Source organism: Gymnoscopelus microlampas (assembly GCF_963454915.1).
Source record: "Gymnoscopelus microlampas genome assembly, chromosome: 17".
Lineage (NCBI taxonomy): Eukaryota > Metazoa > Chordata > Actinopteri > Myctophiformes > Myctophidae > Gymnoscopelus > Gymnoscopelus microlampas.
In genome coordinates this window covers 29,448,408-29,462,172 of record NC_139954.1, presented here as the reverse complement: position 1 = coordinate 29,462,172, position 13,765 = coordinate 29,448,408, and the positions used below count along the sequence as shown (strand labels likewise).

The 13,765-nt window shown below is 38.8% G+C and overlaps 1 protein-coding gene across 1 annotated transcript; it reads right to left on the bottom strand.

The window, feature by feature from the left end:
- Nucleotides 1-5,747: 5,747 nt before the first annotated feature.
- Nucleotides 5,748-10,600, bottom strand: LOC311064200 (lysophosphatidic acid phosphatase type 6-like). The gene is made up of 10 exons (XM_084084020.1): nucleotides 10,375-10,600; nucleotides 10,144-10,272; nucleotides 8,831-8,961; nucleotides 8,585-8,664; nucleotides 8,394-8,481; nucleotides 7,972-8,095; nucleotides 6,856-6,956; nucleotides 6,602-6,694; nucleotides 6,210-6,375; nucleotides 5,748-5,997 (listed from the first exon to the last, which is right to left on the bottom strand). The coding sequence occupies exons 1-10, from the start codon at nucleotides 10,597-10,599 to the stop codon at nucleotides 5,863-5,865; spliced, it is 1,272 nt and encodes a 423-aa protein (XP_083940146.1). The 5' UTR covers nucleotide 10,600; the 3' UTR covers nucleotides 5,748-5,862.
- Between the last annotated feature and the right edge of the window lie 3,165 nt (nucleotides 10,601-13,765).

Here is a 13,765-nt window from a genome sequence, read left to right as displayed (position 1 = left end):
AACGCGCACCAAAAACTACATTTCCCAATGTTTCCTCCTGCGCAACTACTCTTCCTGGACCGAAGGCTTGTGTACATAACTGCACGTGAGTCACTACAGTCAGAAATAATAATCAGTGGTGGAAAAGTACTACAATAAATACTGCAATGTAGAAATACTTTGTTACAAGTAAAAGTCCCGTATTCAAAATGTATTAAAAATATTTTTAAAATAGCCGAGGTTTAAAGGTAGGGTAAGTGATTTACTTTGGTTAAAATAAGTGTTAAATAGCTCTATATTCTGATAGTACTCATTGCTATAGAGTGTTTGTTCAGTAGGCCTATTAGGTGTCTCCTTGTCTCTCCACCTCTTTATTAAACAGAAAATGCATTTTCGTTTCAGTTTCAGTTTCATTTCCAATTGTATCCAACCAGGACAGGGAACTCAATCAGGATACAGATTAAACAAGTGAAATTGGAAGTGATGACACTAAGAAATGAGCAGGCAAAATTGGAACTGGAACACTATTCAAATTAAGCTTAAAAATGGGTACTTTCTCCTGATTGGCTGAGATTTTGACACCTACCGAAAAATGTATTTTCTGTTTATTAAAGAGCTGGAGAGACAGGGAGACATCTGTTACTGAAAAAACACTCTATAGCAATGATTACTATCAGAATATAGTATTTAAACCTTTTAACAAAATACTTTTTGTTTTAACCAAAAAATATCACTTAAGCGGTTAATGTATGTTTTGTGATAATAATAAAACTCTACAAATTACTCGTGGAGTAAAAGTATTTAATTTGCCTCTGAAATGTAGTGGAGTAGAAGTAAGTACTGAAAATTGGAAATACCCCAGTAAAGTAAAAAATACCTCAAAATTGTACTTACTCAAGTACAGTACTTGAGTAAATGTACTTAGTTACTTTACACCACTGGAAATAATGCTATAGGCTTTACATGTTTTAATTATGTTCAAAGCATGTTAAAGCTCCCCAGTCTTATTGACAAATAGAAAATACAGCCATCATTCACACTTTATCATTGAAGCTGTAGTAGGCTTCTTCTTGAAGCTTTACACATCAGAGATCAAGTTCACTAATATTTAGAAATCACCTGGACACGTACGTCTATGGAAGTCCATAGGTCAAAAATGCAATAATAAATACCACAATGAAATAAATTAAATCGACATTGAAATAAATAAAAAACACAATGATATAAATACATCAAATCAGTCACTTACTTCGATTATTTGTTATTGACCAGTGACCAGTGTGCTACACACAAAACGACAAAAATCCAGTATTTGATTAATTGTTCATAAATGTAGTAAAAAGTAGGCTATACCTGGCTTGCTCTGTCTTCTAGATAGCAAAATCCCAGTTGCCTTCTTCAGCTATTCTCATTGAATCAGTTTATGAAATGTTCTGTACTCGTTTTTCAACATCCTCCTATTTGGATACTGTGCTGCTCTCAGTTATGGAAAAGTAGCCTTTACTCTTCCAGTGCAAACATTGTGTCACCTCCTTCCACCTGCCTGATCGTTATTCCAGAAGGTTCTTAACACCATAACCCACATTTAATCCACACTACTCTACTGACTGTCACTGCACCAAACATTTTATTTTGTAAATGTTTATTGAGCTTTTTGCAGCACAGGATAGACAGATGAAAACATAATTTCAACACATTAATAATTATAATTATTATTTTTTAAATTATAAATAAATAAAAATACAAAATAAATACAGTAGCAAATGAATAGTGACAACAGATACCCGTAAGCATACCCACACCCGTACATGCCCATGTATGTGTAACTACAAACACATATCCACACGTGCATGCTTAAATGTGGATACAAACATATATACTCAGACACGCACAGCCATATGCCTGCCTAAACCCACTCACACATTCATACACCCATAAACAATCACATTACCCACATCCAAATTCCCTCAAAATCCTCAGACCTCTGTTTGAGGTTATACATTATTCTTTCACTAGGAATGCAAGATGTTAGTTCCCTAAACCACAAAGAGGTTGGTGGTGGGAGTTCGTCCTTCCACCTGAGGGCTATACATTTGTTGGCTGTTGCTATGGCTATTTTTTACAAGTCTTATTATATTATTTGTGTAGCCTGGCAACAATGATGTGTCGCCTAGGAGAATAAGCCTAGGTTCATGTGGGACAGTTGTTTTTATTATCCTGGACAGTGCCCCCAGAACCCCCTTCCAGTGTTGGGCGGTATTGAGATCTGTTGTGGTCTATTATTCTATGCATTCTCTCTGGAGTGAAATAAACTCTGTGTAGGAGGTTGAACTGAGTCAGAATGTGTTTATTGCTAAAAGAGACGTGTTGTACTTTTTCACACAGTTCAGCCCATTCCTCTGAGTCGAAATGGTGGTCTAGATCAGAATGGTGGTCTAGATCAGTTTCCCATTTGTTCTTTACCTTAAGCTCCTCCTTTTCCAAGAGGTGGTTAATGCCAGTGTGTGTATGTGATACTAACCCTTTAATGGTTAGTATCAATGTTTTTGTTACTCAGTATACTATTTAATTTTTTTTTTAATAGATTGAAGGTTTCCCCCTTGTTCTGTTGAAATATAGTGTCTGATTTGTATAAATTTGAAGTGTCTGTTATCGAGATCATATTTAGCTTTAAGATCTTCAAATGGTTTTAAAAGCCCACCCGTACAAGTCCCCAAATGTCTTAGTACCCTTCCTAAAACATATTTGAGTAATTCCATCTCTTAGAGCTTTAGGCAACAGAGGGTGAATAGGAGTAAGATCATACATTGATATACAATGTGTGTGTGTGTGTGTGTGTGTGTGTGTGTGTGTGTGTGTGTGTGTGTGTGTGTGTGTGTGTGTGTGTGTGTGTGTGTGTGTGTGTGTGTGTGTGTGTGTGTGTGTGTGTATATATATATATGTGTGTATATATATATATATATATATATATATATATATAATTATTATTATTATTATTATTATTATTATTATTATTTCCATGTCTTTCCAGTCTTTTTACATACTTCAAACCATAGTTTATATGTAGGTTTTATAAAAAGGTTCACTGTTAGTATCTGTTTGAATGAGCTAGGGGACTGAAGCGAGAGGTATAGAGTCAAGATCGTGTTCTATTTGTAGCTAAACATTTTTACTATTAGGCCTATGAAATAAAGGCCAATGAAGGCATGGCAGTGAGGCAAACTGGCAATTGAGTAAAATATTCTTGAGGCATTCACACAGCTTTGGAGAAAGAATGACAAGAACAAGTCAACTCTTGATAATGTATTGATTTGTGATAAGTGTTATGACAAAGGGTGTATAGGCCTACTTATAGGGTGCACAGAGATCCAGAACTAATGTACAGCAGTAGTTATAGGGTGCATGCACACACTCACTCACACACACACACACACACACACACACACACACACACACACACACACACACACACACACACACACACACACACACACACACACGCACACACATTACAAAAGCAGTGCTTTTCACAAAGTGAAGTTATGACCCAAGCTCCTAACTTTGAAATAAGTCTATGCATTTATACAAGTAAGACGCGCGAACGCTGGAAGCGAACGCAGCTCGAAAATATTGTGTATTTACGGACTGTGTGTGTGTGTGTGTGTGTGTGTGTGTGTGTGTGTGTGTGTGTGTGTGTGTGTGTGTGTGTGTGTGTGTGTTTTTTGACTGTAGCTGCACTCTGGCGCACTCTGTCGGTTGCACACAGGCAGTGCAGGCAGTGCACACATACTGCACACACACAGACAGAGCCACAAGCCGAGCAGAGTTTCATAGTAGGCTCCACTTCCGCGTTCGCAAACATTAATGCAAAACATCCACTAAAACATTGTATTTGATATTTCTATTAACGTTACACTGTAGGTTTTCGAGGAGAATAAATGGTGGCTGAAACCCGTGGCAACCAGCTCATTGGCAGAAGTTCAGAACCCTCAAACCTTTGAATTCTGTCAACCAGGTAGGTTACTACTTTCAGAATACATTCAATACAATTATGATTCTTTCATACAAACGCCCCTGACACATGTGATGACTAATGAGAATTATACTCATACATTTTAATCAATTGTTTTGAAGATGATATTTTGTCCACAGTCATTTTTAGTAAGGAAGTGTTGACACCTTACAAATAAGATGTAGGCCTATTCAATTGACTCATATACCTGTATTCAACATGTATAGATATACTGCAATCCGCACCCATGTTTTAAATATTCTGCAACCTGAGAGTTACAGTGCAAGGAAGTTTTTTTTTTACACTATTCTTTAAGGCACGTTCACTTGATTATTATAATTCATTGCACATAGTCAGTAAACATCCAGTCCATGGAATGGCAAGATTCACAGTTTATTCCATGTTACTTTTGCTGGGAGGCAAAAACAGTTGCTTGTGCCATTTAGAACCACAGTCTGAATAATTATTGCATTGCAGAGATGCATGTCACAATGTCAGTCTAAAACTGACAGTTGAAGGTGGCCTTATTCATATCTCTCTCTCTCTCTCTCTCTGGCTCTTGGCTCTTCATGTTTGAAGCTGTGTAGTCCATATGCTGTCTTTCGTTCTGCATGTCAAACCAGCTACAGTCAGATTTAACTTGAGTACAAATGTGACTAGACTATAGGAAGTTGCAAGGGTCCATATAGTTATTTGTATACTCGGTTACAAATGGATAAAATAGCAGAGACTGACACATTTACTACCATCATTCAACTCCCAAGTACCAGCAGGAATAGGATTTCCCAAGTTCACCAGAATTCAACAAAAGAGCTAAACCAAATGGAAAGAAAGCATACTCAACCTGTCTTCATACAATTGGTCCTCACTAGTCACAAATACTCTTTATAATATGGCACTATTTCTGTCTATTCAGCGTCTGAGGAGGCCTGTGGACGTTCAGAAACCTGCCTACCAGTGACATCATCGGTAGGTAGGTTTGGTCATTTCAAACAAGTTTTTTTATGAATGTAACAACAATGGCTTTTAGTTCAGCATGATAACTTTAAAGGAAGAGAAAGGCTGTAGTAGTTTCTATTAGCTTGGCATCCCCATCGATGTCATTGTTAGGCAGCTTTCTAAACTTTCCGCAGCCCACCAATGTGATGCAGTGTGTAGATGGGAAAGGGATAGAACATTGACAACTAATATTTATTTCTCCTCACCAATCCAAAACACACTGAAAACTAAAACTCCTGATATTTTGCCACACACACTATGCATGCTTATATTGTATCCCCAAAAGAAGGCACCAACAGTTCACTCACAAGGCATAGATAAATTCCCTTTGTAAAGGTTCTATAAATGATTATGAAAAGACATTTACTAGTATATTACACATTTGGTACTCTGTTTATGAACATTTTGTACAGTTTAACTCATGACTGGTGCGACGGGACGATTTGAATTGTCTTGTGTTACAATATTTTAAATGTATGTAGATGATGATGCCACCCCTCTGTCAATCATGGGGTTATTTCTGTCAGTGGTCGGCAGTATTCTTAAATTGGAAAAAGAAACATAAGATGTTCCTTTTGAACAGATAATGAATTGAGCTGTAGTCATGGGACTTTGTCATGAAACCAAACTGATTTGCTATAAAGATATCTGGGAATAAGCAACTATACCCAATGTATAATTTGGTTGATTAACAATGCACCAACTATCTTGGTGGTAATTAAATTGAACAAAAACAGTATAATTCAGATTCCTCTCAAATGGGCCTCTTGTGCGTTTTGACATTGAGGTATGATCACTGACACATTTTGCTGGATGGAGAGAAAGAGCACGTAAACTATAATGGCGCAGAGCTGTGTTTGGAGGTGAAGGGATCAGGGTTGAGTGAGGCCCTCTGTGCTGTTGCAAAGTGTCTGGTAAAGTTCAGAGTTCACGGAGTAGGCTGAGAGGGCCTGTTTGAACTCCTGCAGGGGGCAGTAGACTCCACTACAACCTGGTAGCAGCTGGTCCTACAGAGACAAAGACAGTACAGACCATTATCTGCAGGAAGGACAAAATTGGGCATGTCACCCTATTAAATACTCTTGTTAATTTATCCATTTGTAACTAAAAGAGTGTACATATGTAACCAAATGGACCCGTTACATTTGTACTCATAGTTAAATTAACAAAGAGGATATTTCTGTGTATGTTGCGACTGCAAGTGCAATCTCATTCTTACCTGGCCGATGTAGGACACTTTGACGAAGGCCTCTTTTGTCTGCCGGTGCTGGTGTAGCTCAACGGTGATATCGGCACCATATGGTGACCATCTCTTGTCAAAAATCCCCATAGCCATTAGACAGGGCATCAGAGTCGTATCATGTGTAGAATACAAGAACAATTTCCTAGGTGAGGAAACAGGAAAATAACTGATTAACACAGTGTGCGTTCTCTGTAGGGCTGAAATGATTATTTGACATTTTTGACAACTAAAACAATTGTAGACATATTTTCATAGTTGGTTTGAAGATTGTGGAATAGTTGTCTGGCTTGAAAGACTATGCATAAAGCTGATTACTCAATTCAATGACTGATTTTCATTATAATCTGTTCATTTGTTGGTTCTCTAACCTGTTTGGCTCTGATGAGGTGCCCTGTAGTGTCTCCTCAATGTTGCCCATCATTGTGTGCAGGAGTGGTCCCACACATAGCTGCAAGCTTTCCCTGAAACTAACCATACACAAACAGAATGAGAAACAGTTTTGCAGAAATCCAATATGGTGAAGTGGTTGGCTATCATTGTGATCTGTAGGATTAGGGTTACTGATAACCCTTGAGTCTGCCCATTTGAAGAGCCCCATCTCTCCTGCCTGTAACACTCTAACCTCTTGCTGGGTTCGTAGATGTGGCAGATCATGTCCACTGCCCTCTGTTCCACTGTGTTCCTCCATGTATCCAATACTGGAGGTAAAGGCAGGCCATGTGTCTGTTGATGCGGTCAGATGCAGTAATGTCAGAAATGACTGAACACGGTACTTGGCTTTTGAAACACACAGTTCATCTGAAACATCTTGCAGAGCTTGACCGTAAGTGATTAACCTCTTAGTAGGGCTGCACAATTAATCGAATTTTAATCGGGATCACGATTTTGGCTTCCCACGATTTATTTAACACGATGGTACGATTATAGCCATTTTTAATGTGTGCTTAGAACGCTTGAATAGGATACAAGAACGCTCGCCCCAAAACACGCTCGCCCCTGGTCAAATCCCGCGACCATTATAGAAAATGGGGGCGAGTGTGTTTTGGGGCAAGCGTTCCGGCTACCCAACACTTCACTGCTAGTCAAGTGCTCCCTAAGTTGAGTTCCTGCCTTTGCGTCCCGTGAAGGTAGGAGGGGATTCGATTGCGGGGATTACTTAAAGACGGGGTGCTGTGATTTTCTGTGATTCAAAAAAGTGTACAGAAAGAGAAGACATAAAACACCATAAAAACACCACCAGGGGGCTTAATGAAGTTCTATCAACCTCATAGACACATGATAAACAGAAAAAGTGCAAAACCATGGCACCGCCTCTTTAATTGATTCCTGTTTAGGACTTAGAATGTGGAAGATTTCCGTATACATTCACAATTTAATTTGGTGTGGTATTCATTCTGAGATGCACAGAATTTACAGTAGGTGAATAAGGAGGAACCATTTCATTTTGATTAAAAAAAAGTAGTAGCACAACATGAATGTGAAAGCAGTCTTATGTTTATGTGTAATAACAATATTTTGTCACTCAACTATCAGTGTCACTAATTTGTCACAGGAAAATGTGTCATATCTTAATAATAATAATAATATTAATCGTGCGTAATATTCGAGATCTCAATATTGATCAAAATAATCGGAATTATTATTTTGGCCATAATCGTGCAGCCCTACCTCTTAGCACATTATTACTTCATCTGGCCGGGCCTAAGTTAAGTGTAATGTATCAAGAAGATCATGTCACCTCTCTAGCGACCAAGTCATCCCTAATGAGAGAGAAGCTGATGCGCTGGTGAGGGGCAATGCCCAGTGCACCTTGGATATTCTGCAGGTCGGCCGCAATGTCCGGTAGAGTGCCCCGGCGGTAACTGCACAAAGAACATAGACAGACAGACGTACACACACACACACACACACACACACACACACACACACACACACACACACACACACACACACACACACACACACACACACACACACACACACACACACACACACACACACACACACACACACACACAGTTGGAGAGGATAGGCAATGATAAACCATCAGTCATTTTAACAGCACTAATACATTTTGCGCAACATAATCTTTGTTTGGTTAGGGCATTGGATATTCTGGCTGTGATTGCAGTAGTTCTGTGTGTAGTAAATTCTGCTTACCCTCCTAGGAGTTTGAGTAGTTTGCATCTATGGTAGTTAGGGTAGAGGATTTCAGCTGTTGCCTCTGCTGTTACTATGGGAACAACTTCTTCAGGTGGAGGGAGAACAGAAAGAATATTAGAAATCAGGACAGGAGGCGAGAGCCTCAATCACGTAGAGGGTATGATGTACATTATGGACTTTTATCCTACCATTCTGTTTCTGCTCGAACAGACCTGCTACCAGACATTTGGCAGATTCAATGGTTCTCAAAACGTTAGTGGAGCGCACACTAGAAGGAGAAAGAAAAGTAGGTCATGGAAGGCAGCCAACTTGACTTGAATAGTAGAACACATTCAGGACAATATCTTCTGCACTTTACCCACAATCCCAATGTATCAAAGTAGTATGATGAAGAAAAAGTTATTGCACGTTGCTAAATGTAATGATACACTTACTAGACTTCTTCTGAGCTAAAGGTGGTGCTAAGGAATGGAGTTTCCTCAATGTATCGCCTCTTCAGCCTTCTCCCCAAATCATAAAGCTGCTGCATGCCCACTGCAGTTAGCTGACCAGGGAATGCGCCACCCTGCAAGGATGACAATTTGGATCAGTGATCAGTTATGCAAAAGCCAGATTTATGCTTAGTTGTGCACTGGTGTCGCACATTGAAAATAGCCGATCTACAAGCTCACAACACGTCGCAGCGTGACGTAGATCTGCTATTTTCAGTACACGACACCGGTGTGCAACATTAGTATTAATCAGGCATAAGACTTACATAGCACAAGTAAGTACATGTTGTGGGAAGGTCTACACAGCCTCTCTCTCTCTGCACTATTATGTTATGTAATGTGCAATCATTACCTTCAAGCTTTACACATTTATTTCTAGAGTAGTTATTAACAAATAGACATTTAAATGTTTATTTACCATAGTATTGTTTGCCCATTGTGTTTTGATAAAAAATTCAAATTCTCTACATATTTTGAGACAGGTCTGCTTTAGTGCACTATCTGCTGGAACGTTCACTTTTAGCATGATTGTATCACGTTGTGTTTTAAGATTAGGCCATATCTTTCCACATCTGCATTTTAGCCTTGAGGGTCTGCATGATGTACATTTTGTCACCAGCTCATGTCCGCATAGATATCTGCATGCCTCCCGGATTTTGTGACCACGCATAAACTTATGTGCCGACAACTTAAGTACGATGAATGTGCTAGAATTGATAAATGGATGCTCTGCTTGAGGAGAGGTTGAGGAGTTCTGTCACTACTGGCTGCATTATATTCTGTCACAAGAAAAGGATTTGAAATTTAAGTGATGTTGATTGGCAGGTTTAATTAAAAGGTATGCAAGCAGAATAGAATAAAAACCTGAAGAAAAAAAAGACTCCTTGAAGCTTTTCTGAAGGAATATATTAGCACTGAGGTCTTCGGAGTATAACAGGAATGCAAATTAGTAATTGACACAAGATATAGTAAAACTAGGACAGTAGACCACTTCTCAGAATGGCCTCTTGACATGGCACAAATCCATTACGTCCATACGCCAGTTGTCTGGAAGAAGCCGTCATTATGGTCCGATTATGCCTCGTGTTTGTTGACTTGCAGCCTGTGTCGTTCTACCCTTGAATGCATGCGATTCTGCAGACACTAAATTGTAATTTGCACAGTACCACGTCGTGTCCATGGACTCTCGTGGCTACACGGATGCGCAAAGTATAATCAGGCCTTAATACATACTCACACAACCCACACCTACTTACAGTGAGTTTTTCGCTGCCGTAGCTGTCTTTTACAGGAACTGGTGGCTGGGGGCCTCCTTGCAGGTCTGTCACCACGTACTTGATCTGAGTGTGCACTGGAGGCTCCACGAGGGTTGGCACCCACTGGGCCTTTGATGACAGACACATGAGAATTAATGATATAGTTTGATTTAATGAATTAATGCCATCCTAGTACTGCTACAGGTCTCCTTGTCAACCAGCAAGCCTCACCTCCATCACATTGGGTATGGATTTCAGCGGTGTTCTGGCCCCGTGTCGGAACAGGACTTGGACCAGTTTGAGTTCATAGGGGGAGTAGGCATTTGTGTGGACAGGACACCCACCGGAGGCCATCTCATCTTGTTCAGGATTCTTCTGTGTCCACAGTAGTGAACCAAATGCCATGGATGCTGATAGGGAACCTAAAACGCTAGCCTTGGTCCAAAGATGCCTCATTGCTGTGCTGAAAGTAAGAGACACATTTTTATATGCCTGGTATTTACAAACGTGGTTTACTATGGTATATGTTTTATATACCAACACCATCATCATCTTACTACTACTACTACTACTACTACTACTACTACTATTAATGCTTCTGGCCAAGCTATAGTGCTTACCCCATAGGCCTGTCACAATTATTACATAATCGTCTAATTATTTGAGATAATCGCAATTGTTTTTGCATAATCGTCATAATCGTTTCCATGTTGAAAAATGTTCACACATTTTCAAATATAAAAAAGCAGAAATAGCAAGTTTAAAGTTTAAATAACAAGCTTATAACGCGTCACTTTGTGACACATTGTAAGCATGTGGATCAGGCTATTTTTACTTTAAACCACCCGGAGACAATATTCACTTCCGCCGGAACCAAAAAGGCCAAACCACTGAGGTTCTTTTTAACTTACCGCTTTAAACACGGACGAAACTTAACATTAAAACTTTTAATGTTAAGTTTTGCTTTTAATTTAAAAGCACTATTTACACATACCTTCAATGCAAAATCTCTTAGAATGTCCCGTGTCCTTTAGCAGCAAAGAGAATAGCTGGCTCGCCAAGTTTTTCTGTGGTGTATAAGGCCGTTTAAAAGACGGAAGAAGAGATGCCTCTTGGTGGGAATAATCACAAATTTGAGGAGTCCGGAGAAGTCGTTTCAACAATCAGTTTTATTGTCAAAATGGCCAACAAATACAAGGGTCAATGTTGTACTCGCTCTGTTTCTTTCTACTGTTAGTGCGTATATACTCTACACATTACTGTCTCCGGGGCGTGGTCTTAACACCCGCCTTTCAGTGACAGAACAATCGTCCAATCACAGAAGCTCTGACTTCCTGCTGAAGCAGCTGCCAATGTGTGACAAATTAGTATTCAGGCGCAACAGTATTCAGTTTTTAAGCATGTATCATAACCAGTACATTTGTTACTTGATTTCATTAGTTAAACAAATCTTTGTTCAATTATCCACATTCAATATTTCACACACATTAAAATAAGACCAAAAAGTATTTAATTAAATCATTGCAATTTGCAAACCAAAGTTACACTCATACAGTCTTATTTAAAATACAGGTTCATTTTAGAGCTTTCGTGTAAATAAACATTTATCCACGTGAATTATTTATACTAGAATGTAGAAATCCTTGGTACAATGTTTCTTATGTATATTCAACAGGTTTTGGGTTTTATTTCAAAATATCATATAAGTTTACTATTTCTCATCCTGAGTCTACTTAGAAAAAGTTGCAAACAAATGATTAGACTCATTTACATTAGCCAATTTACATTAGCCAAATGCTTAAGCCTGGTGACCTTTGGTTTTTCACAGTCAGGGAAAAATACCGCAACTCAACTTTATTTATCTTATCTATGTTCCTTACAAACTTGCTTTTTGGCTTGCAGCAACTGTCTTGCTTACCTGGGGAATCAGTAAAAGAGAGGAACACATGATTTGTGCTATTTACATTGGTGACCACCATCTTTTTTCCTTATCAAAGTGTTTCAGTCCTTGAAGCTTCACGAGGTGATGTACTCATCACACCTTTCAATGTAAATGTGAGGACTGATTAGTCTTTTGTTAGGCAAACTCAGTCCCTCTTTGCTGGCACAGTAGATTTTGAGTGAGACATCAATTTCTTTAACCTGGTTCATTATTATTAAACTAATGTGTTATAACAAAATAAACTGGTAGTAATATTCTCATGTTTAATAACTACTTTTAGTCCTGAATATACCACAGTACTTAGTTACTTTACACCACTGGAAATAATGTTAGGCTTTACATGTTTTAATAATGTTCAAAGCATGTCAAAGCTCCCCAGTCTTATTGACAAATAGAAAATACAGCCATCATTCACACTTTATCATGGAAACTATAGTAGGCTTCTTCTTGAAGCTTTATCACATCAGAGATCAAGTTCACTATTATTTAGAAATCACCTGGACACGTACGTCTATGGAAGTGCATAGGTCCAAAGATTCAATAATAAATACCACATGAAATAAATGAAATCGACATTGAAATAAATAAAAAACACAATGATATAAATACGTCAAATCAGTCACTTACTTACATTTTTTGTTATTGACCAGTGACCAGTGTGCTACACACAAAACGACAAAAATCCAGTATTTGACTAATTGTTCATAAATACAGTCAAAAGTAGGCTATACCTGGCTTGCTCTGTCTTCTAGATAGCAAAAGCCCAGTTGCCTTCTGCAGCTATTCTCATTGAATCAGTTTATGAAATGTTCTGTACTCGTTTTTCAACATCCTCCTATTTGGATACTGTGCTGCTCTCAGTTATGGAAAAGGAGCAGTGCAAACATTGTGTCACCTCCTTCCACCTGCCTGATCCTTATTCCACACACAACACAACTCTTAAATTAATAAATAATTAAAAATACAAAAATAAATACAGTAGCAAATTAATAGTGACAACAGATACCCCTAAGCATACCCACACCCCTACATGCCCATGTATGTGTACCTGCAAGCACACATCGACACGTGCTTAAATGTGGATACAAACATATATACTCAGACACGCACAGCCATATGCCTACCTAAACCCACTCACACATTCATACACCCATAAACAATCACATTACCCACATCCAAATTCCCTCAAAATCCTTTGAGGTTATACATTATTCTTTCACTAGGAATGCAAGATGTTAGTTCCCTAAACCACAAAGAGGTTGGTGGTGGGAGTTCGTCCTTCCACCTGAGGGCTATACATTTGTTGGCTGTTGCTAAGGCTATTTTTTACAAGTCTTATTATATTATTTGTGTAGCCTGGCAACAATGATGTGTCGCCTAGGAGAATAAGCCTATAGGTTCATGTGGGACAGTTGTTTTTATTATCCTGAACAGTGCCCCCAGAACCCCCCTCCGGTGCCCACCTTGGGCAGTATTGAGATCTGTTGTGGTCTATTCCATGCATTCTCTCTGGAGTGAAATAAACTCTGTGTAGGAGGTTGAACTGAGTCAGAATGTGTTTATTGCTAAAAGAGACGTGTTGTACTTTTTCCACACAGTTCAGTCCATTCCTCTTGAGTCGAAATGGTGGTCTAGATCAGTTTCCTATTTGTTCTTTACCTTAAGCTCCTCCTTTTCCAA

Bases quoted from the DNA above. Each gene is read 5' to 3' on its own strand.
- LOC311064200 (XM_084084020.1), bottom strand. From the start codon at position 10,599: ATGAGGCATCTTTGGACCAAGGCTAGCGTTTTAGGTTCCCTATCAGCA. The intron at 8,962-10,143 runs GTAAGTAGGTGT...TCATCCTTGCAG, and splicing joins ACGGCAGCGAAAAACTCACT to GGTGGCGCATTCCCTGGTCA. The intron at 6,695-6,855 runs GTTAGAGTGTTA...GGTTAGTTTCAG, and splicing joins ATCTACGAACCCAGCAAGAG to GGAAAGCTTGCAGCTATGTG.